The sequence below is a fragment of the Xyrauchen texanus genome, chromosome 2, assembly GCF_025860055.1.
Source record: "Xyrauchen texanus isolate HMW12.3.18 chromosome 2, RBS_HiC_50CHRs, whole genome shotgun sequence".
Classification (NCBI taxonomy): domain Eukaryota; kingdom Metazoa; phylum Chordata; class Actinopteri; order Cypriniformes; family Catostomidae; genus Xyrauchen; species Xyrauchen texanus.
Genome location: NC_068277.1, coordinates 29443889 through 29464853, shown reverse-complemented (window position 1 = coordinate 29464853; position 20965 = coordinate 29443889). Strand labels below are relative to the sequence as shown.

Below are 20965 nucleotides of genomic sequence, written 5' to 3'. Positions count from 1 at the left end.
GTTGTGTATCATGTTGTCTCATCAAATAAACAGTTTCATAAAGAGGTAAATCCATCTCCTTTCCTTCTATGGTCAATTATATATCCACTCTCCTATGCAGCGCAGTAGCAAATTGACCATTTAAACAAATATTTTACCTTTATTTTGGCAAAACAATAAAATTGTATAGCACTGCAGGTAAACATTCTGGTGTTTCTTTATTCTTTTATGAGTATCTTTTTGTTTTAAACATGAGGAGCGTCATCTCCACATTAATTCGCTGTTTTTGCTGATGGGCTTGGACTTGGCACATATTGAGAGGATTATGAGGAAAAAAGAGCGTCAGAGTGTAGTTTCTCTGCATATACTGATGAGGCCTTGAGGATGATGAGGAGATTGCCGATCCAGGGTACCAGAGACTTCTGTCTGACTTGATCCTCGTGGAGGACGGCGCAAGGATGAGGATGGGGAACTCAAAGCTCCACAGCTCTGTAAGTGCAGGTCATCGTGCGCATGTTTCCTTGGGCTTCCCATGATCTTCTGTGATTGTGTCATCAACTGTGTTGAAGGTAGGATAAACATTCTTAATATAATTCAGTTGTGATACATAAACATCAACTAATAAAGGGATAGTTCACCCAAAAATAAAAATTCTATCATTTACTCGTCCTCATGTTGTTCCAAACCAGATTGATTGATCCTTGGAACATATAAGGAGAGGTCAGGCAGAATTTTAGGGACTGTACCTAAGTCACCATTGCATATTTTTCCAAACCATGAAAGTGAATGGTAACGGAGGCTTACATTTTGCCTAACATCTCCTTTTATTGTCTTATATGGGTTTGAAACAACATAAGAGTAAGTAAATGATGACAGAATTGTCATTTTTTTTTTTTGGGTGAACTATCCCTTTTAAGTCTTTATAAGTAAAAAAGGTTAATCTGTGTAAAAGAGTAATTGGCACTTTACCCAGTTATAATACACATTTTACACTAATATGAATGCACAAAATCACAAACTGCCTAGAAATATCCATTTAAAAAAAAAAAAAAAAAAAAACTCAGTCATGTGGTCAAGGCAAATTCACCTGATCAATTATGTTGGCACTGAATATGGCCTCCTCCATGTGTTTCTCATCAGATTTAATGACACATCTAATGGTGTTGACCACCTGCTGGACCTCCGGAGGTAGACTGCAGCTAGAGTGCTCCAGGAATTTAGCCACCAGTACTTTGGTGTCTTTGTAGGTTTTGAGGTCTGCGAGAGAGTGTGGGCGTTTTGTAGATACTGAGTGAGGTCTGAGACGGATGTCAACCTTTCCACCATCCTTCTGTTTCTTGCCCCCTAGGCTGCTGTCTTTGGCAGAAGGCTGTCGCACCCTCTCAGAGAGCTCCATACATTCTGTGAAGAAACGACAATTTGTTTGAACTGTAATTCTAATATTATTTCTACAACTTTATTTGAGATGGATAAACAACTTGATCTTCTGATAACTATTTTTTGTGGAAAAGAGAAAACAAAAGAGGTGAGGGTGTTACCTTGATCACAGGGCGTCTGCGGGGATTCCTGAGGTGGATGGTTAGAAGCTGGAGCACAGTGTTCACCTGCAAGTAAAATTTAGATTATAGATAGGTAAATTAATACTTAGGGTTGTAACCTCAACAATACAGTGGCCCCAAAAATTATTTGGACAATTGAGACATACTTAAAATGCACGAATGCATTATAGAATTAATTTTCATTATATAACAAAATATCCAACAAAGTGGAATTTATTTTAAAGAAATAAAGCACAAACCAAAAATAATTCACAAAAAGGAAGTTTGTTAGGTTACAAATGATAACAAGAGATGGATCAGTTAATTTGGGTCTCAGAAAAGCTCTATGATAATTGTTTTGCAGATAACCCTTGCTTTGAAATTTTGTATCTAATGCATTCAGATATTTTTAAGAGTGACTTAAAGGGATAGTTCACCTAAAAAGGAAAATCATCCCAGATGTGTATGACTTTCTTCTGCTGAACACAAATTAAGATTTTTTTTTAGAATATTTCAGCTCTGTAGGTCCATATAATAAGTGGATGGGTACCACAATTTGGAAGCTCCAAAAGTACATAAAGGCAGCAAAAAGTAATCCATATGATTCCAGTGGTTTAATCCATGTCTTCAGAAGTGATATACGATTGTATGGTTATATGGGTGAGAAACAGGTCAATATTTAAGTCCTTTTTTAGTATAAACTCTCCTCCTGCCCAGTAGGTGGCGACATGCACAAAGAAAGCAAATCAGCAAAATCACAAGTGAAAGTGGAGCTTTATAGTAAAAAAGCTGGTGTCATATGGATTACTTTTATGCTGCCTTTATGTACTTTTGGAGCATTCAAAATTTTGGTACCCATTCACTTGCATTGTATGGACCTACAGAGCTGAAATATTATTCTAAACATCTTTGTGTTCAGCATAAGCAAGTCATTCACATCTGGGATGGCATGAGAGTGAGAAAATGATGAGAGAATATTTGGACTTTTGGATGAATTAACCCTTTAACTTAAAAAGTAAAATTCTACTATTATTCACATAACCATAATGATGCTCCAAATTTTATTTTGCCATGTAATGAAAGTGAATAGTGATTCTGGTGTCAGATTTAAAAAAGGAAAGAAAAGAAATATAAAACCACAAAAAATTTAGTCGATAAGCATTAGATTTCAACCACTTAAAGCCATATGATCTCCTTGTGGAATAAACAAACCAAAGTCGTAATTCACACTCAAATCAGTTCAAATCAATTAGGTTCAGATATAAAAAAAACCATTTGCCAAATCAAATTTGGTGGCTTATGTTTTTTTTTTTCCTCTTTTTGTCCTGTTTGGAGTTTGACTGCTCAAAGTCACTATTCACTTAATTTTTTTTTTTTTTTTTTTTTACAAAAGACATGTAAAGGTTTTTTTTTTTTTTCCTATATTTCTTTTTTTTCACAGAAAAAAAAAGAAAGTCTTACAGGTTTGGAGCAACATTAAGTTGAGTAAATTATGATAAACTTTGGGGTGGACTATTCCATAAAGAGTCCAAAAGTGTTTTGGGGATACTGTACATTCAAATCACAGAGAGGAAGGGAACACACATACTTCTAGATATGAAAGTACAGGATATAGGTTCGCTAGTGGAACGCACAATCTTCGCCAATTTTCGGTACCCTCTGGTGGCACGGAGAGTGTGGGGATGCTCACGGATGCTGGTGCTGATGAGGGCAGATGTAGCATGGGGCTGATTAGCCACTGAGGAAGAGGAGGATGGGGACCAGATGCTGAAGCAGAGCCGGGTTCCCCGCACCTGACTGGTGGGTGACTGGGAGGTGCAAGCATAGGGGGTCAGGACCGAAGCTCCACCTGCAGTGGATGTCACCACAGAGCTGGAAGCACATTGGGATGGAGTGTTCGGAGGAAAAGGGAGGGTCGGCTTCCGATTGGTTCTTTGTCTTTGCAGTGTGCAAGACTTGGGTAAAACAGCTGTTCTGTCCTCCTTCTCGACAGCATTGACAGACTCTGGTGACAACTCCAGCGAATGGGGCTTAGGTTCCTGTGTGACAGAGGACTCGCTGCGGTTGAGCCGGGCACAGGCCTGCCGCCTCAGGGAAGAGCGGGTGCTGTGTTCCAGGCTTGTGCAGCTGCCATTAGTCGGTGCCATGCGCAAAGTGCCATAAGGAGAAGAATCAGAGCCCTGTACCTCTAGAGAGCACAGGTCTTCAGAGGAACAGCTGTGATCAGGGATGTCTGCCATCTCTGACATCATAAGGGAAGTACTATCAACCGAGGCTGTGGGAATCACACACACATAGACCATATAATCTTTATATACAGACTGAGTCTTTCTTTCTTTAAGACAATTTACCAATTGTGTTTAAATTGTGTTTTTTCATGTTTTTCACCTACTATTTGTCAGCCTATAAGCTGCTCTCATTCTATTCACTCCTCTACTACCAGTCTATATTCAGATTGTTATCAGGTTCACTTTACAGATACTCTCTCTAATGATATGGGTGAAGAGCTGGTTGAGGTTTTTAACATATCATGTTCTTTCATTCTTGACTCTGCTGCCCCTCTTAAGCCCAGGAAAGTAAAGGGTCTAAACAGCTATCAAAGATCAGTGAAAGAGGCTAAATCAAAGTTCCTCTCTAAATTAATTTCCAAAAATTCAAACAGTGCTAAATTACGGTGTAAAACTATTGATTTGGTGCTGAACCCTTTATCAGTTGCCTGTCCTGATCCATCTCTTGTGACCTGTGAGAATTTTCCTCAAATATTTTATTATAAATCCAAGATATTAAGTCATCCATTAAGCCCTTAAAACGTAATCCAGCACTGGTGTATCTGCCGCTCAGTTATTTAACTTGCTTTCAACCAGTCTCTTCAGCCCATCTAATTGATTTTGTTTTAAAGGTCCAAGTGTTCAAGTTGTAAGACAGATGTTATTCCTGCACATCTTTTCAAAGATGTCATTGAATCTGTAAGCTCAAATGTGACAGCTATCAATAATAGCTCTCTAGTAAATGGAGCAGTACCTACTAGTTTTAAACATGCAGTTGTGCACCCTCTGCTTAAGAAACCTCATCTCGATCCAACTGTGCTCAATAACTACGGGCCTATTTCCAAATTGTCTTTCATTTCAAAGCACTTGGAGAGAGTTGTGTATTCCCATCTATATTCTCATTTGAATTCTTTTAATATTTTAGACATTTCCAGTCCGGTTTCAGAACTTAACATGGTACTGAATCCATGCTGTTTAAGGTCACTAATGATATTTTACTTTCACTGGACTCTGAATCATATGCAGTTTTGGTTTTTGGATCTTAGCGCTGCATTCGATACTATTGATCATAATATTCTGTTAAATCTTTTGGAGAGTGTAGTCGGCATTCAGGGTGCTTTTTTTGCTGTTAATTGAAGGCAAAACTGAAGTTATTATTTAAGGCTCTTCCAGGCCCCCTACCACCCTTGAAGCACAGTTAGGTTCTCTTTCCTCCGACATTCAAAAGAATGCCAAAAATCTTGGGGTTATTTTTAACAAATCTTTCATTTTTGACAAACAAATCAGTGCCATTGTTAAGGGAGGTTTCTTTCATCTAAGGTCTATTACTAAACTTTCTCAAAAATACCTAGAAATTGCGATCCATGCTTTTATTACATCACGGCTTGATAACTGCAATTCACTGTATATCGGTCTGCCTCAATTTGCTTTATCTCGACTGCAGATTGTTCAGAATGCACATTTCCCCTGTATTAGCTTCTCTACAGTGGCTTCCCGTTAAGTTCAGAATTTATTTTTAAATTGTTGTCTTTGTGTACAAGGCCCTTTCTGGCCTTGCACATAAATACAATAGTGACCTTCTGTACTCTTACACTCCTCCATAAATGCTCAGATCAAGTAATCAGCTTCTTTTGTCTGTCCCCAGTTCATGCTACAAGTCAAAGGGTGATCGTGACCTTTTCTGTTGTTGCTCCACAACTTTGGAATAGCTTGCCCGTTCATGTGAAGTCTGCACCATCTTTTGGAGCACCATCATATTTTTAAATCTAACCCTAAGCCTTATTTCTAATCATTGTCTTTTGATAATAATTCATGTAATGTTAGCGGATCAGTTTTTTTTTTTTATGTAAAGGTTGCATTTTTACTCTATATTGTTTGGTTGTTTTTATATATTTTATTTGTAAATTGTACAGCACTTTGGATCAACCTCTGTTATTTTTAATTGTGCTTTATAAATAAATTTTGACTTGACTTGAATAAATAACATTGAAGGTTTCTCACCCTGAGTGCTAAGGCCAGTTGTGGTGTTCCTTTCACACAGACTGGACTCAGTGACCTGTTGCTCAAGACTGGTGGTGATCTGGGAGAAAAAGTCACAAAGATGTTACTAACATTTTCTGTAGCAGATTAATATTGTTTTTGAGTGTAACCTTCTGGAGAGGATGGTGATTGAAAACGGTCTTACACCTGAGGACAATTACAAACAACTGCAAAAGGAGAATCTGACAGCATAACATCTGGTACTTAGGAATGTGCTGAAGCCTGACATCTGGCATCACAGCAGAGCTTTAAAGCAACACTGACAGCCTTTTACCAGCAGAGGGCTCTCTAAAATCAGATTTGGTGCCTCCGTGAATATGACTTCACTGTGGGGTTTACATTTCAAAATTTCTTTATAACAACAATTATTCATCCAAAAACATTCAACTTTAAATCTAGCAAAACACAAACCAACTTCACAAATATATGAGGAGACAAAAAGGGTCAACAATTGCAGTCGATCAATCTGCTACAAGTCAAAATGTATAGATACTCTGTGAGAGCAATTATATTCTTTCTAAACTGACTATGACAAAATAAAACATTTATTCCTACTGTATCTCTGTCTAGTATTTCCAGTGCTGTTACTCTTTCAAACCCTCTCAGGCTTGTGTTTCAGGAACGAAAATGCTCCACTGATTGAAAGGCCTCCAATGCTTTGTTTGCAGATGTTATCAATAGTCTCACATGAGAAATGTTTAAAATGAATGAAACCTCTCAGGATGTTATCCTTTTTTAATCACAGATTATTTTAGGTAGCAAACAAATCTAAAAAAATAACACGTAATCACAGACTCAGCTGCTGGATTTGAAAGGTTTGGGTGATACTTTGTGGACCCCTTTACAAAGAGGGGAGCTCTTGTTCCCTTTCATCTGGCCAAGAAGAGAAATTTGATGGAAAATCATTGTTCAAATAGAGGCCCTACTTTTAATGTAAGAAAGTCTATTTCCTTTAAATGGAATGAAATTCCTGCCTGTACTGCTGATGTGTTTCAGAGAAAATTATAATCCATTATTCAAAGGTGCTTGTATTAATTTATTTCAGCCCTCAAGTGCACCGAAGGACCTTTTGACTGTCAAACTTTACACAGACAAATGAGTGTAACTGAAGAGGAAGAACATAGCTGAACTACAGGTATGCTAACACAAAGAGTCAGAATTACTTTAAGGGTGAAATATAGGAGATACGGCAAACTGCCATTCCAAACAACGAGAAATTAGAAATCAGGTCTTAACTAAAACAGAGTGAAATAAAATTTGTCAGCTCAAACATGAATTCTCTTCATATATTCAGGGAAATTACATTGCTGATGTGGCTATAAGCTGTGGCTGTATGTCAACAAAATGAAACCGTCCACATTTATGTTATATCTGACATAGTCTATGCTCTCTGACATTAAAGGAATATTCCGGGTTCAATATGTAAAGCTCAATCGACAGGATTTGTGGCATAATGTTGATTACCACAAAAACTAGTTTAGTTCAAAACATTTTTCTTTAAAAAAATAAATACAAATCTGGGTAACATTGGGGCACTTACAACGGAAGTCAATGGGGCCAATTTTCTGAGGGTTAAAAGGCAGAAATGTGAAGCTTATAATTTAATAAAAGCACTTATATTAATTCTTCTGTTAAAACTAAAATAATACTTAATGTATTATTTGAGCTGAACAGTTGTTTAAATTGAATTTTTTTCAGTTTTATTTTTTTTTTTACATCGCCATGGTCTTTTTGCTATAATTTTGAAACAGTGAGTATTTTAATGTTTATGGATTGGCCCCATTCACTTCCATTGATCACTGAAATCCAGATCTTTTCTTTTTTTTTTTTTTTTTTAAAGAAGCAGGTCAAAATATTTTTTTATGGTATTCAATATTATGCCACAAATACTGTAAATTGTGCTTAACTTGTACTGAACTCATTATCTGGACCAGTAATAGGGTCTCCTTAAAGGTGCAGTATGTGTGATTAAGAAACACTTGTTATTAATGACACATGTGGCCATTAAGTGAACTGCAGCCAGCTACCTGTTGCTCGTGATCGCACACACTCCATAGAGATGTGAGCATCGACCAAAACAATGACATAACATACAAAGAGGCTGAACGTGATTCACTGACATCATGCTAATAGATGAGATAGCATAATTAAAATTACACAGTTATGATTGTTTTATTACAAACTTTGAGACTGCATTTATTTTTTCCATTGCTGGAACAGGGCTCAAACAAAGTGTGGATATGTGGACACAGACTGCATTTATAAGATAGCCTATGTCAGCATTAGCTAGCTAGCCAGCTTTATCAATAGATGTTAACAAAATTTGGTGGATGATGATAGTAGCTGTTTACATAATAGAGAGTACATTATAAATATGTTAACACAATGAATTTTGATATATCAATACGCTATTTTTATAATAATGTTTTATAATAATAGAAAGTATATATTTTCTGTATAACCAAGTTATATTACACTAATGAATGCTTATTACATTATCTTGAACATTGTCTAGCATTAATTTCATGTATTATTGTAGTTTACCTTGCTGAATAATTACAGATTAACATTGACATTAACTTGACATTTAGTATAAAGAGAAGATCGTTGAAATTATTTGAAAGTTACGAAGAAAGGTAGCTTGCAATTCGTCAGTGTTAGCAGGCAAGATCAAGTTAGCTAAAATTACACAGATCAATCCTCATGGCACTATATTTCACATGCTGTGCAGTTATGTAAGCTTACCTGTCCAATAAGACGAATGCCAATTCAGGGTCTGTTTTGATCCCCAAAACTGAATGAAGGTCCCTCCAGGAATCAAATACCTTGCCGATGTTCACTCTAGTTTTTGCTCGACCACAACAATGTTTCTGCTTAGCCAGATGGGATTCAGTAGATAAATGTTTTAGTTTTATTTGGCTTACACGGATTTGAGTAGGAGTCGGCCATTTGCTGGATTCCATCTCTAAGATAACATTACCTAATGTTGCAGTTTGTTGTCGCTGTTGAATAGCGGAAGAGAAACTACTGTCTGAGGCAATACTCTCGGGAGCGTGCATAAACGTCACATCCTTTGGATTTTCCCAGCAAAAGCGACCTGCTCCTTTTGCATGAAAATCACTCAATAGGCTTTAATGGGCAACCTAGGAAGTCCGGGAAGGGCTCATTTTTTAAGTTGCGTTACAAGCCATTCACACATTGGCAAAAAAAAAAGGAGAATATGACATCAATGACGAATTTTACATATTGCACCTTTAAGAAAAATTTTGTTAATGTTGTCCCCACTGTTCTTCTTGATCCTTGAGCTGAACACACTCAAAACAGTGGAGATGATAGTGGACTTCAAGAGAAACCCCCCACAGTACTGTGGCAGCAGTGGAGTCATTCAGGTTCCTGGACTCTACCATCTCTTAGGACCTGAAGTGGGACACCGCAGAGGTTGTACTTCCTTCACCAGTGGAGGAAGATCAACCTGCCAAAGGAGCTGCTGACACAGTTCTACTCAGCCGTCATTGAGTCTGTCCTGTCTACATCTATACTTTTCTTGTTTGATTCAGCCACAAAATCAGACAGAGGGAAACTACATTGGACAATCAGGACTGCTGAGAGGATTATTGGGGCCCCCTTGCCCGCCCTCCAAGACCTGTACGTCTTTAGAGTGAGGAAACCTGCAAGTAGAATCTCTCTGAACCCCACACACCCTGCCAACTCACTCTTTGAACAGACTGACATACAGGCACAAGAACAGTTTTTACCCATTTTCCACATGATTATTTTCCATGAAACTGCCCCAGGACTCCCCATAGTGCGATAATGTAAATACATATATTGTGTACATATTTACATTAACATATTTAATTCAATAATTGTTCATACCCCTACCTTGCACATCCTATTATTTGTATGTCTATTTATACTCTTACCTTGTTTTATATTCTGTGTCTCTCTGTAATGTTCTGTTACCACTCGTTTCTTCAATCACCAAAAAAAATTCCTTGTGTACGTGAGAACACTTGACAATAAAGCTCATTCTGATTTTGATTAATGGTCAAACATGACAGATCATCTATTACAATGAAAGTCACAAATTTCAAACTGCATTCATTCAAACAAAATCTTTGATAACTGACTCCTGATGAAAACAATACTTTTTTATTCCTCCTTGACTTGATGTTGTGTTTCTTGTTTTCTGCTGCTACGGCTCATTTATACCCGGTTTAGATTTTTATGCAGATTTTCTGCAACTTAACGTCAACTTGTTGTCCTTCATGACATCCTTCAAAAGATGTGATTTGAGCATGGCAACTCTCACCTTGTCTCTCACATATGATCAGTCACAAAGAGCTTTGATTTGTTTGCAGGGCCAATTTGAACTGCTAACAGCTATGATGGATCTTCAATGGTAAAACACAGTGTTAAACATGCTTTAGCCATTTTACACCGATCTCTCATCTTGTTGATGAGAGAGGTCAACAGAGAATGGCCAGACTGGTTTAAACTGACAAAGTCAACAGTAACTCAGATAACCGCTCTGTACAATTGTGGTGAGAAGAAAATAATCTCTGAATGCTATTCTGAGATGCGGTTTGGCGCTGTTTTCGTGGCATGAGGGGGACCTACACAATATTAGGCAGGTGGTTTTAATGTTGTAGCTCATCGGTGTATATATTGTCTTGCTTCAAATTACATTATAACAATATAATAGCTAAGACCTTTTGAAACATATAACCACCATACTAAACCCAATTTACTCAAACCAAACCAAACCATGCAATGTAAATATGTAGAAGAGGTGTGAGTTCTTACCTGACTGGCAGGTATTTGTCCCACCACAGATTCATATGGTGGTGGCAGCTCAGATGGATACAAAGCCCCAGGGCTGTTAATGGGTACCCCATAAATAGCATTGAAGGGAGAGTGTGGAAAATCCAGATGCAACCCTCTAATGCACAGAGATGGTTAAACATGATTACCACACTATGTCAATATTTATATTTTTTATTTATTTATTTTTTTACACAAATGTGCCTGTGCAATGTGGGTGGGGATAATGTTCCAGTTCTTTTAGGGGTTTTAAGAACTAGGAGAAATAAAATGTTTCCGCTTATCCAACTCATCAACTGTTCTCAGTGGGTTAGATATCCTATTCTTTTAATTTAACCCCCCATATTGGGAGATCTTTGTCTCTTCATCTGTGTCCCTTATGACATTGTGACATTGTCTGTGCTTTGAAACACCCAGTGCACATGAAGTGCTGCTCTGTATGTATTTACTGCTTTGTTGACACATTAGTGTGGCCACAGGCTAAACAGCCTCATCAGCATGTTTTTATGATGGGATAGTGGGCACAGAGCCTCACAGTGGGAGACAGAGAAATCAATGTTAAACTTACACCAGCCAGGGACAGTACTGCTCCATAATATGGGTGCTAGAGCAGTATGCATTAAGATCATGCACTTATACAACATGGTGGTGTTTTTTTTTCTAATGTCACTAGGTCTGACAAAGAAACTGTGTTTTATGGATGTTTTGCATAATCATTCCACAGGGTAATGTGATAAATCAATGGGAATCAATCTACTCACAAACACTAAAACCTATTTTTCAACTACCCACCAAGCAATCTGAGATCAAACAATTTCTCATATACTGTATAGCACAAATATAACATAATTTCAAGTCAAATAAGATGTGAGCAGCAAGTTGTGTGTCTGTGTCGATATTTGTGTCTGTTTATGGGTTTACCTCTGGCCTTCCATCACAGGTGTGCAGGTGTACTCTGGTGGGTAGTAGGGGGGAGGAGGGATGGGTGGGATGAACTCATCGAAGTCCAGTGTCTGGTGTAAGATGGTACCATGAGGTGTCATGCAGTCCGCACTCAAGGCACGTGCTCTGTGTGGCATGAACTGATTGAATACAATGTAAAAGTGAGTCTTTTTAGAATGTGAACTGGACGTCTTAAAAGTTTTATTTGTCACATCCTCAATTGTAAACTATGGTACAAAGCCAGTGAAATGTTTTGTTTGACACTATTGTCTAATGTAATTGTCTAAATATACAACGATAAAAATATATAGGTAACAAAAGTATAAATAAATAAATAAGAGAATTAAGTAAAAAGTGTGCTTTTTGACAAATATGCTTAGACCAAAATCATTTACATGATAATGCTTTGGTCTTTGAAATCAGTCACTTTATTTTTTTTTATTGCTGGTGTTCAAATGTACAGCCATTGTGTTCAAAATAAGTTACAGTGCATTCAGAAATTATTCAGACCCCTTCATTTGTTTCACATTTTGTTATGTTGCCTTATGCTAAAATGCTTTAAATATATATTTTTTTCACATCAATCTACACTCCATACCCCATAATGACAACGCAAAAACCAGATGTTTTGATAACTTTGTAAATTTAATAAAAAGAAAATCCTGACAAATCAATTGACATAAGTATTCAGACCCTTAATTCAGTCCTTAGTTGGTAGCAATTACAGCCTCAAGTCTTTTTGTGTATGATGTGACAAGCTTTGCACACCTGGATTTTTTTGCCATTCTTCTCTGCAGATCCTATCAAACTCTGTCAGGTGAGATGGGGACTGTCAGTGGACAGACATTTTAAGGGCTCTCCAGAGACATCAATTTGGTTCAAGTCTGGGCTCAGGCTAGGCCACTCAAGGACATTCACAGAGTTGTCCCTAAGCCACTCTTACATTGTCTTGGCTGTGTGCTTAGGGTCATTGTCCTGTTGGAAGGTGAACCATCGACCCAGTCTGAGGTTCTGAGTGCTCTGGACCAGGTTTTCATTAAGGATATTCTGTATTTTGCTGTGTTCAGCTTTCCTTCAACCTTGACCAGTCCCCCAGTTCCTGCCACTGAAAAACATCCCCACAGCATGATGCTACCACCACAATGCTTCACTATTGGGATGATATTGCGCAGGTGATGAGTGGTGCCTAGTTTCCTCCAGACATGACACTTGAAGCTGAGGCCAAACAGTTTCATCAGACCGAAGAATCTTGTTTCTCACAGTCTGCAAATCCTTTAGGTGCTTTTTTTATGTGTCTTGCATGGAGGAGAGGCTTCCGTCTGGCCACTCTGCCATAAAGCCCAGATCAGTGGAGTGTTGCAGTGTTGTCCTTCTGCAAGTTTCTCCCATCTCCACACATGATCTCTGGAGCTCAACTCGAGAGACCATCGGTTACTTGGTCACCTCTCTTACCAAGGCCCTTCTCTCCTGATTGCTCAGTTTGGCCAGGCGGCCAACTCAAGGAAGAGTCCTGGTTGTTCCAAACTTCTTCCATTTAAGAATTATGGAGGCCACTGTGCTCTTGGGAAACTTCAATGCAGCCGAAATATATTTGTAGCCTTCCTTAGATCTGTGCCTCGACACAATCCTGCCTCTGAGCTCTGCAAGCCATTCCTTTGACCTCATGATTTGGTTTTTGCTCTGATATGCATTTTCAGCTGCAAGACCTTATATAAACGTGTGTACCTTTCCAAATCATGTACAATCAATTTAATTTTTCACAGGTGGACACCAATCAAAGTGTAGAAACATCTCAAAGATGATCCAGAGAAATGGGATGGACCTGAACTAAATTTCAAGTGTCATAGCAAAGGGTCTGATGTAATTGTGATATTTCATCTTTTTCTTTTACATAAATTTGCAAAGTTATCAAAAATCTGTTTTTTGCTTTGTCATTATAGGATATGGAGTGTAGATTGATGAGAAAAAATATTTAAAGCATTTTAGCATAAGGCTGCAACATAATTTGTGAAAGCAATGAAGAGGTCAGAATACTTTCTGAATGCACTGTATATTAAATATTAGGATGGCAGTTAGTTGACAGAGATGACAAAAAGTCATAGGTTGTTTAGGTCTGGATATTTTGGAAGATTTGAAGGTAATATGTGAGTACACTGAAGGCATTCATTTAATGCCATGTGATCTATTTAAAAAAACAAAACCTCTATATTTTAAAAACTGTAGTGAACTGCATTCATCTAATCTGTAATCTAAGACATCCATTGAGAAGTTGAGACATTTAAATGGGGAATTTAACATAATTTTGGGAGATTCCTTGCAAGTTCAAGGATAGGCAAGGGCTGATTTGTGATGAGAATGTATGTGACAGTTGATGTCATGTTATAATAAGGGTTTGTTAAATCAGCAGACACTGAACAGATCAATCCTGATTTTAGGCATTATCAAGAGAAAAAGTGAGTGTAAATGATAAGTAGAGGCAGCAGTACAATGACTGCAAAATAAAGGCCTACATTTGGAGTGTGTAAATGTAACTATAAATATTGCATGAATCCTGCTCATAAAGTCAAACAAAGTCAAATTAGTCAAAGGTTTGTCTAATTTACATTTATATATACTTGAATTACAACAAAATCCCTTATAAACATACAGGTGTAAAGGAAAAAGCTTTATCCTTCGATTTACCCTCGTCCCAGCCCTAGGGCCTTCCTTGTCTTTGTTCATGGACTGTACAGCTGGAAACAGAGTGATTTCTTGCATTGCCACTCTGTGCCCTGAATTGAAACGAATCCCTCTACCGCTCCAGCGATTCAAAGAGCCGCCGCAGCCATGCTAATATAACTCATCTCAATTCATCTCCCTCTGGCCATGCCTTTACTGCAGCTATCCAGCAGATTGTGCAATTTACTGCATCGACCATAAAATGCACAAAGCCCACTCTTAAACAATATTACAACTTTATGTCTCACAAGTAACATTTTTTTCACACATAAAATAGGCAGCCTGAAAAGGCAAATTCATTAAAGCGGTTGACAGAGAAATCAATGTTAGATTTACACCAGGCCAGGGACACTGCTGCTCCATAATATGGGTTGCTAGAGCAGTATGCATTAAGATCATGCACTTATACAACATGATGGTGTTATGTTTTCTAAGGTAACTAGGTCTGACAAAGAAACTGTGTTTTATGGATGTTTTGCATAATCATGCAGTGATGACTGTTCTCTCTTTAAACGTTTCATCTTTACCAAATTTTAAAGATGCGCTAAGTAATTTTGTAATAAGGTTTTACGTTTATAGAAATCAACTGTCCTTAAATAATATGTTTAAAAGTATGTACACTAGCATAAAGATTAACTGAGAAGTATGGGTCGTCATTCACAAATTTATATCAACAAATCCACAGTGCTTTGAACTAGGGACTTAAACAAGTAATCCACTAATCGAGTACTCATTCTGTACAAACAAGTCGAATATTATAAACACTTATTAAATAATGCAAATTGATATTCCTTCATGCATTTGTGTGCCATTTGTAGGCAACACTAAATTATATTGTACTTTCACCTAATCGAGTCTTTCACCTAATCTCAAAGTTAAAATTGAGCCCACTGGGGGGTGCTGTGGATATATGACGTTGAGGTGTTGGCTGAGAGATGACAACTGAGAGATGACGAGGCAAAGCCAAGTGTGGCAATTTAAATATTTAGAATCTTATTGAATTCTACTCTATTGGTTGTCGGAAGTCATGCATACCAACAGATGAGGATCTGCTTTTATAGTGAAAAGAAAATGCGAAGTGGTATGAGAAACTCTGAAGCTTATTAGACCACTAAGTGTCTATGAGCGTCTATGAGAACTTTCACCGTTTTTTTTCTGAATAAGAATTAATATGCATACATAAAATATACATTTCACATACAGTATGTGTCATACCTGTTATTTTTAACATATATTTAAATATTTGTGTAATCGATTACTTGTTTCGATGGGTCAGAGTACAAAATTACTCAATTATGGCCAGTCCTACTTTGAACTTAATCTGAAATATTTGGAGAAATATAAGGCACACTCAATAATTTAATTAGATTAAATTCAATTACCTTTGTAACCGATGATTACAGATGTATGCCAAAACTAAATGCTTATTTCTCTGGAGTTCTACTATACTTTTGTAGGCTCAGTTGTCTTGATTGTCTGATCTTTTTTCCATGATGTAATGGGAAAATGTGATGTGCACATCATCAACACAACCAGAAAGACACACACATACATTGTGGTATGGATCATACTTACCATCTGTAGTACATCAGTAGAAACCATTTGCATACAGCACACAGCTGTGGCCAGAGCACACACAATGGTGGAGATAACATTTAGTGCACAAACACTGAAAAGCAGCTCCTGGGAGACAGAGAGAAATGGAGAGATGGGGATAAGAAGGGAGAGGGGAAGAAGGTGAGAATCAAATACAGAGAGAGAGAGTTAGAGAAAGAAGGAGAATGGATGTGAGAGAGCGAAAAAATAAACGATTGTTGTAAAAACCCCAGTATGAACATTTATTGTTCTATTTGTCAGTAACAGAGAGCTGGGGGAAAACAAACAGTCAAGACTCCCTAGGAAGAAAAAACAAATGTGTGGAAGAAAAAGAGAGAGTGGTTGTGACATACAGTATTAGATAAATAAGGAATTTAGTGTCCAAAGTGGATCTACTACATGGCATCGTTACTTTACTAAACACAAAAGTTGAATCAAAAGATGGCACAATGAAGCACTGTTTCAAAACCTAGTGAGTTGTCTACAGAGGAAGCATTTTAAGGCATTACAGCACACACCCAACATGAACATTGCCTCAAAAGATCAGCAGTCTAATTATGCTGCATCTTAAGACACTATACCTTGTTTGGGCCAAATTAGAAGGCATTATTGCATGTATTCATAATGGACAAGAAAATTCCATAATGTATTGTGACAAGCTTCATTCAATACTGAGGAATGCGAATTGTATGGTGCACACAGTAGCTGTCTATTTAGAATATACCAAATCAGTCACATTTAGGGACATTCACACAGAACACGATCTTCAATGGGAAAAGTTCTTTTAACTTCACATGCCGTCTTAAAATGCAGTGCTCATGTTGCAGTGAGACAAGTCCAACATGGTTACATAGAAAAATAATTCCAAAGCAGTTCTGTGTGAACAAGCATTTATGAGTTCCCATGACTGTTAGGATTCTGCCTTTGAAAGCAGCTGCCTATGTAGGCTGAAGGCAGTCAGGCAGCTCACTAGGTTATGGAATAGAGAATAGGTCCTTGTTTTACCATTATACTTTATTGGCTTTTAAAGTCTGTGCAGCTTTTAAATTCATTCTCATATGGATTTAATGACTAGCTATAACCCATTAGCTAAATCAAGAGAAGTTGAGGGCAGTGAAGACACTTTCCTTTGAAACTTCAGTACTCAGTATGTAGCCATCACAGATAGTGTATAACCTAGAGAAGAAAGGCACTAGGAGAGAAATCCAAGGACACCAATGGCAGCTCAGTTTAGAATTGTACCAGACTGAGTTGGGGAATAGATCTGTCTCAGCCACAATGTGAAGAACATTTAGTATTTACGACAGGCCATCTCACACACCTGCTATCAGAGCACTGTCTGGTCTCTCATAGTGACACGATGGGATGTATATGACCCAGTGATGTTCTCAAGGAAAATGCTGAATTCTTAAATGTGCAGAAGCCCTTTAGGTGAAAGGAGACCATCTTAAGAGGACTGGACAGGCCAAACCATTTCCACATGATTGTACAATCAACAACACTTTTAAGGGCTAGTCCTCTGGAGGGGGCCAAATGGTTTATGTTGTGTTTTTGAAAAAAAATAAGGCAATAGAAAGAAAAGAATTTAATGTATTTTCTTGAATACCTGCTTTTGCCTAATTGAAAAAAGTTTTTTTTCTCCTGGAAACAAAAAATTATCAATCTTGTAGGTTATCAAAGATATTCCAAGAGCAATGTTATGAAGGCAGGAGAAGGCAGATGGGGGGGTGAGGATCTAAATGCGGTTTATTTGCAAAATAACTAGACAAACACTGGAACAAATAAAACGTCCACCATGGGGAAAATAAAACAAAAACACGAAAGACATCCAAGGGGTACACAGGTTGAGGAAACATCCACGGAGGGCAAAGGTAACATTAACAAACATCTACATTCAAACATCCACATTCAACGATCGACAAGGACTGGGGAACAAACAGGGTTTAAATACACAGGGAGAGTGATGATCAAACGACAAACAGGTGAGAACAATGATTGAGTGCTGGCAGTGATGAGGGCCGGGAATTGTGTTAATTGTAGTTTATAACAGGTGACACGAGAAACACGGGGCAGACAACAAGGGATCGTGACATAACCCCACCCCCCCCCCTAAGGAGTGGATTCCAGACGCTCCTAAAACAAAGGAAAGAAGAAATACCCTAAAAACAAAACAAAATCGTCCAAGGAATGGGGGGGGGGGGGTGCAGGCAGACCAAGGAGAGCACAAGGGGCAACCAGACAGTCCAAGGGGGCACAAGGGGCAACCAGACAGTCCAAGGGGGCACAAGGGGCAGACAGGCAGTCCAAGGGGGCACCGAGGGCAAGCAGGCAGTCCAAGGGGGCACAAGGGGCAGACAGGCAGTCCAAGGAGGCACAAGGGGCAGACAGGCAGTCCACGGGGTAACACGGGGGAAACTCGCAGCGGTACATGATACACATTAATCAACGAAGGAGACACAGGGCTAAAAGCCAGTGAGAGAAACAGTTGGATTAGAAGTTGGTGACTAAATGTAACATGAGCTCGCTGATAAATGTGAATGCTTTTGTTTGTGACCTGGCATTCGTCTCAATCGAAGACTCGGACGAGGAGCGAGTCTCAAATCTCCGCTAACGGCACACACTCACAATCACACTGCATGAAGGGAAGAAGGCGGCTGCACACCGAGCACCTTCACCAACCCTGCACATAGAATGGAGGACTTTATCCAGCAAGCTGACAGAACAGCTTCTCGCCGAACAAAACTGGACCACTGTGAAGATTCTCTGGTTGAGATTGGAGGCAAGCACGAGAGCCCCAGCACCAGATGTGAGATTAAAGGCTCAACATATCCTGATGAAACTCACTGATCAAGATGTTGTCGAGGGGTATTTACATACATTTGAGGTGGTGGCAGCACATGAGGGATGGCCGCAAGCAGAGTGGGTGCAATTTATCGCCCCTCTCCTCACTGGGGAACTGCAATGTGTCTATTACTTTCTGCCAGTTACCACCTCAAATTATTATAATATATATATTAAAAGAATCCTTGCAGAGGTGGGGCCCAGGGGATTGACGAAGCATCGAGGGTACCTCCAGGCAATTCTCGTTGCCACAAACAGCCGCAGCACAAGATGAGCCGATGCCAACAGATCCAAATCCACTGAAGGCACAGGCCTGGATGTCGGGTTGCATCACACATCTCAGAGTTCCAGTGGAGGCTCCAGAATGAGAGGAAAAAAATCAATGGCCAATGAGTAAAAGCTGTATTGGACACTGGAAGCTTCGTGAGCCTCATGCAATTTCACTTGTTGAAGTCGGAGAAACCAGGGCGTGTTCTAATCCCCATCATATGTGTTCATGGCTACACAAGGTATGTTCCAGCACATACAGTTACAATAACATTGAGCTCTGGTTCATTGTCTGTACAGGTGGGGATAATGAAAGATCTCCCCATTCCACTACTGTTGGGGAGAGACTGGCCAAGATTCGAAGCACTCCTGCAGTCGGCAAAGCAGCCCTACCCCCGAAGACCTCCTAGACCACAATGGAAGGCCTGTGCACAGACTGCGCTGTTGGCAACAGAAAGTGAGAGAGAGGGTGAGTTGGACAATAGAAATAATGATGTGTTGCATGATCTGTTCCAGCAGGTGATGTCAGAAGGATCATTCACAAGAGAACAGAGGGAAGATGAGAGATTGAAAAACTGCTGGAGACAGGTCAGAATAGTGGAAGGAGAACAACAACATCCCCTCCACACCCCTTTCCTCACTTTATTGTACAGAATGGCCTGCTATACTTTATAGCGATCAGGGGTGAAGAGAAGCAGCTCTAGGTGGTTCCATGTACAAAGGCAGAAATACTGATGGACCAAGCCAATTTCCACCCCATGGCAGGCCAGATTGGAGCTGAAAACACCCTGCAAAACCTTTGCGAAAGTTTTCACTCGCCAGGGATGGACACAGAGGTGAAATCATTCTGCCAAAGCTGCCAGGTGTGCCACCGTACAGCTCTGCAAAATTTATCCCCCAGCCCCCTCATACCACTTCCAGTAATAGAGGTAACCTTCGAGCAGATAGGCATTGATCTCGTACGGCCGCAGCCAAAGTCTGTCTGGGTACATGAACACATTCTGGTGAATGTGGACTACGCTACCAGATACCCAGAGGCAGTTCCCTAAAGCAAAGCAATATTGGCAAATATCGCCTGAAAACTTTCTCTTCAGCCAGGTCAGAATCCCTAAGGAGATATTGACTGACCAGGAAACACCCTTCATCTCCAGACTGATGAAACAACTACCTCACTATATCACCTACAGACAGACGGTCTGGTAGAACGCTTTAATCAGACTCTGAAATGGATACTTCGGTAGGTGATAGCTGAGGATAGGAGTGACTGGGACCTCCTTCTACCATATGTGCTCTTTGGGGATAGAGAAGTCCCACAAGCTTCAACATGTTTCACTCTGCTTGAAATATTATTTGGCAGGCAACCCAGGGGTCTTTTAGGTGTACAGAGGGAAACCTGGGAATAGCAGCCATCATCATTCTGCACGACCATCAAGCATGTGAAGAACATGAGAAACAGTATTGAGCGGGTCATGTCGCTCATGAAAGAGCACCTCGTAGAGGCCCAGCATGCCCAACAACAAACATACAACAGACCGGCACAGGCAAGTGAGTTTCACCTGGGTGATCAGGTCCTGTTATTGTTACCAAATGCTTCATTTAAATTTCTCACATCTTGGCAGGGCCCTTACACCATAGTGGTGAGGATGGGACCCGTGACCTATCAACTGTGGCAGCCAGGGAGACAGAGGGCAAAACAGATCTACAACATCAATCTCCTAAAGTGCTGGGAGGAGTCTGGTAATCAACCAGCCCTACTGGCCACGGAGAACCCCCAGTGGTGGATTTAGGAGAACATCTGTTGGCAACGCAGGGAAAGGAAATGGAGCCCCTAGTCAGTCAATTTAAGGATGTGTTCTCGGAGGTCCCTGGGCAGACAGAGGTAATATCACACGAAGTATGCACACCATCACAACCATATTGAGTTCCTGAAGCCTTCCTGCAAGCCTTTGGTTC

The 20965-nt window shown here is 39.4% G+C and overlaps 1 protein-coding gene across 1 annotated transcript in view; it reads right to left on the bottom strand.

The window, feature by feature from the left end:
- Window positions 1-20965, bottom strand: part of fam189a1 (family with sequence similarity 189 member A1) — a 242002-nt gene continuing 221037 nt past the window's right edge. The window contains exons 5-12 of the mRNA XM_052138454.1: window positions 15884-15991; window positions 11570-11730; window positions 10631-10766; window positions 5786-5864; window positions 3106-3792; window positions 1518-1583; window positions 1067-1380; window positions 1-537 (exon numbers count right to left, since the gene is read on the bottom strand). Of these exons, the coding sequence (XP_051994414.1) occupies window positions 322-537; window positions 1067-1380; window positions 1518-1583; window positions 3106-3792; window positions 5786-5864; window positions 10631-10766; window positions 11570-11730; window positions 15884-15991 (1767 nt within the window). The 3' untranslated portion in view covers window positions 1-321. The remainder of the gene's footprint in view (window positions 538-1066; window positions 1381-1517; window positions 1584-3105; window positions 3793-5785; window positions 5865-10630; window positions 10767-11569; window positions 11731-15883; window positions 15992-20965) is intronic.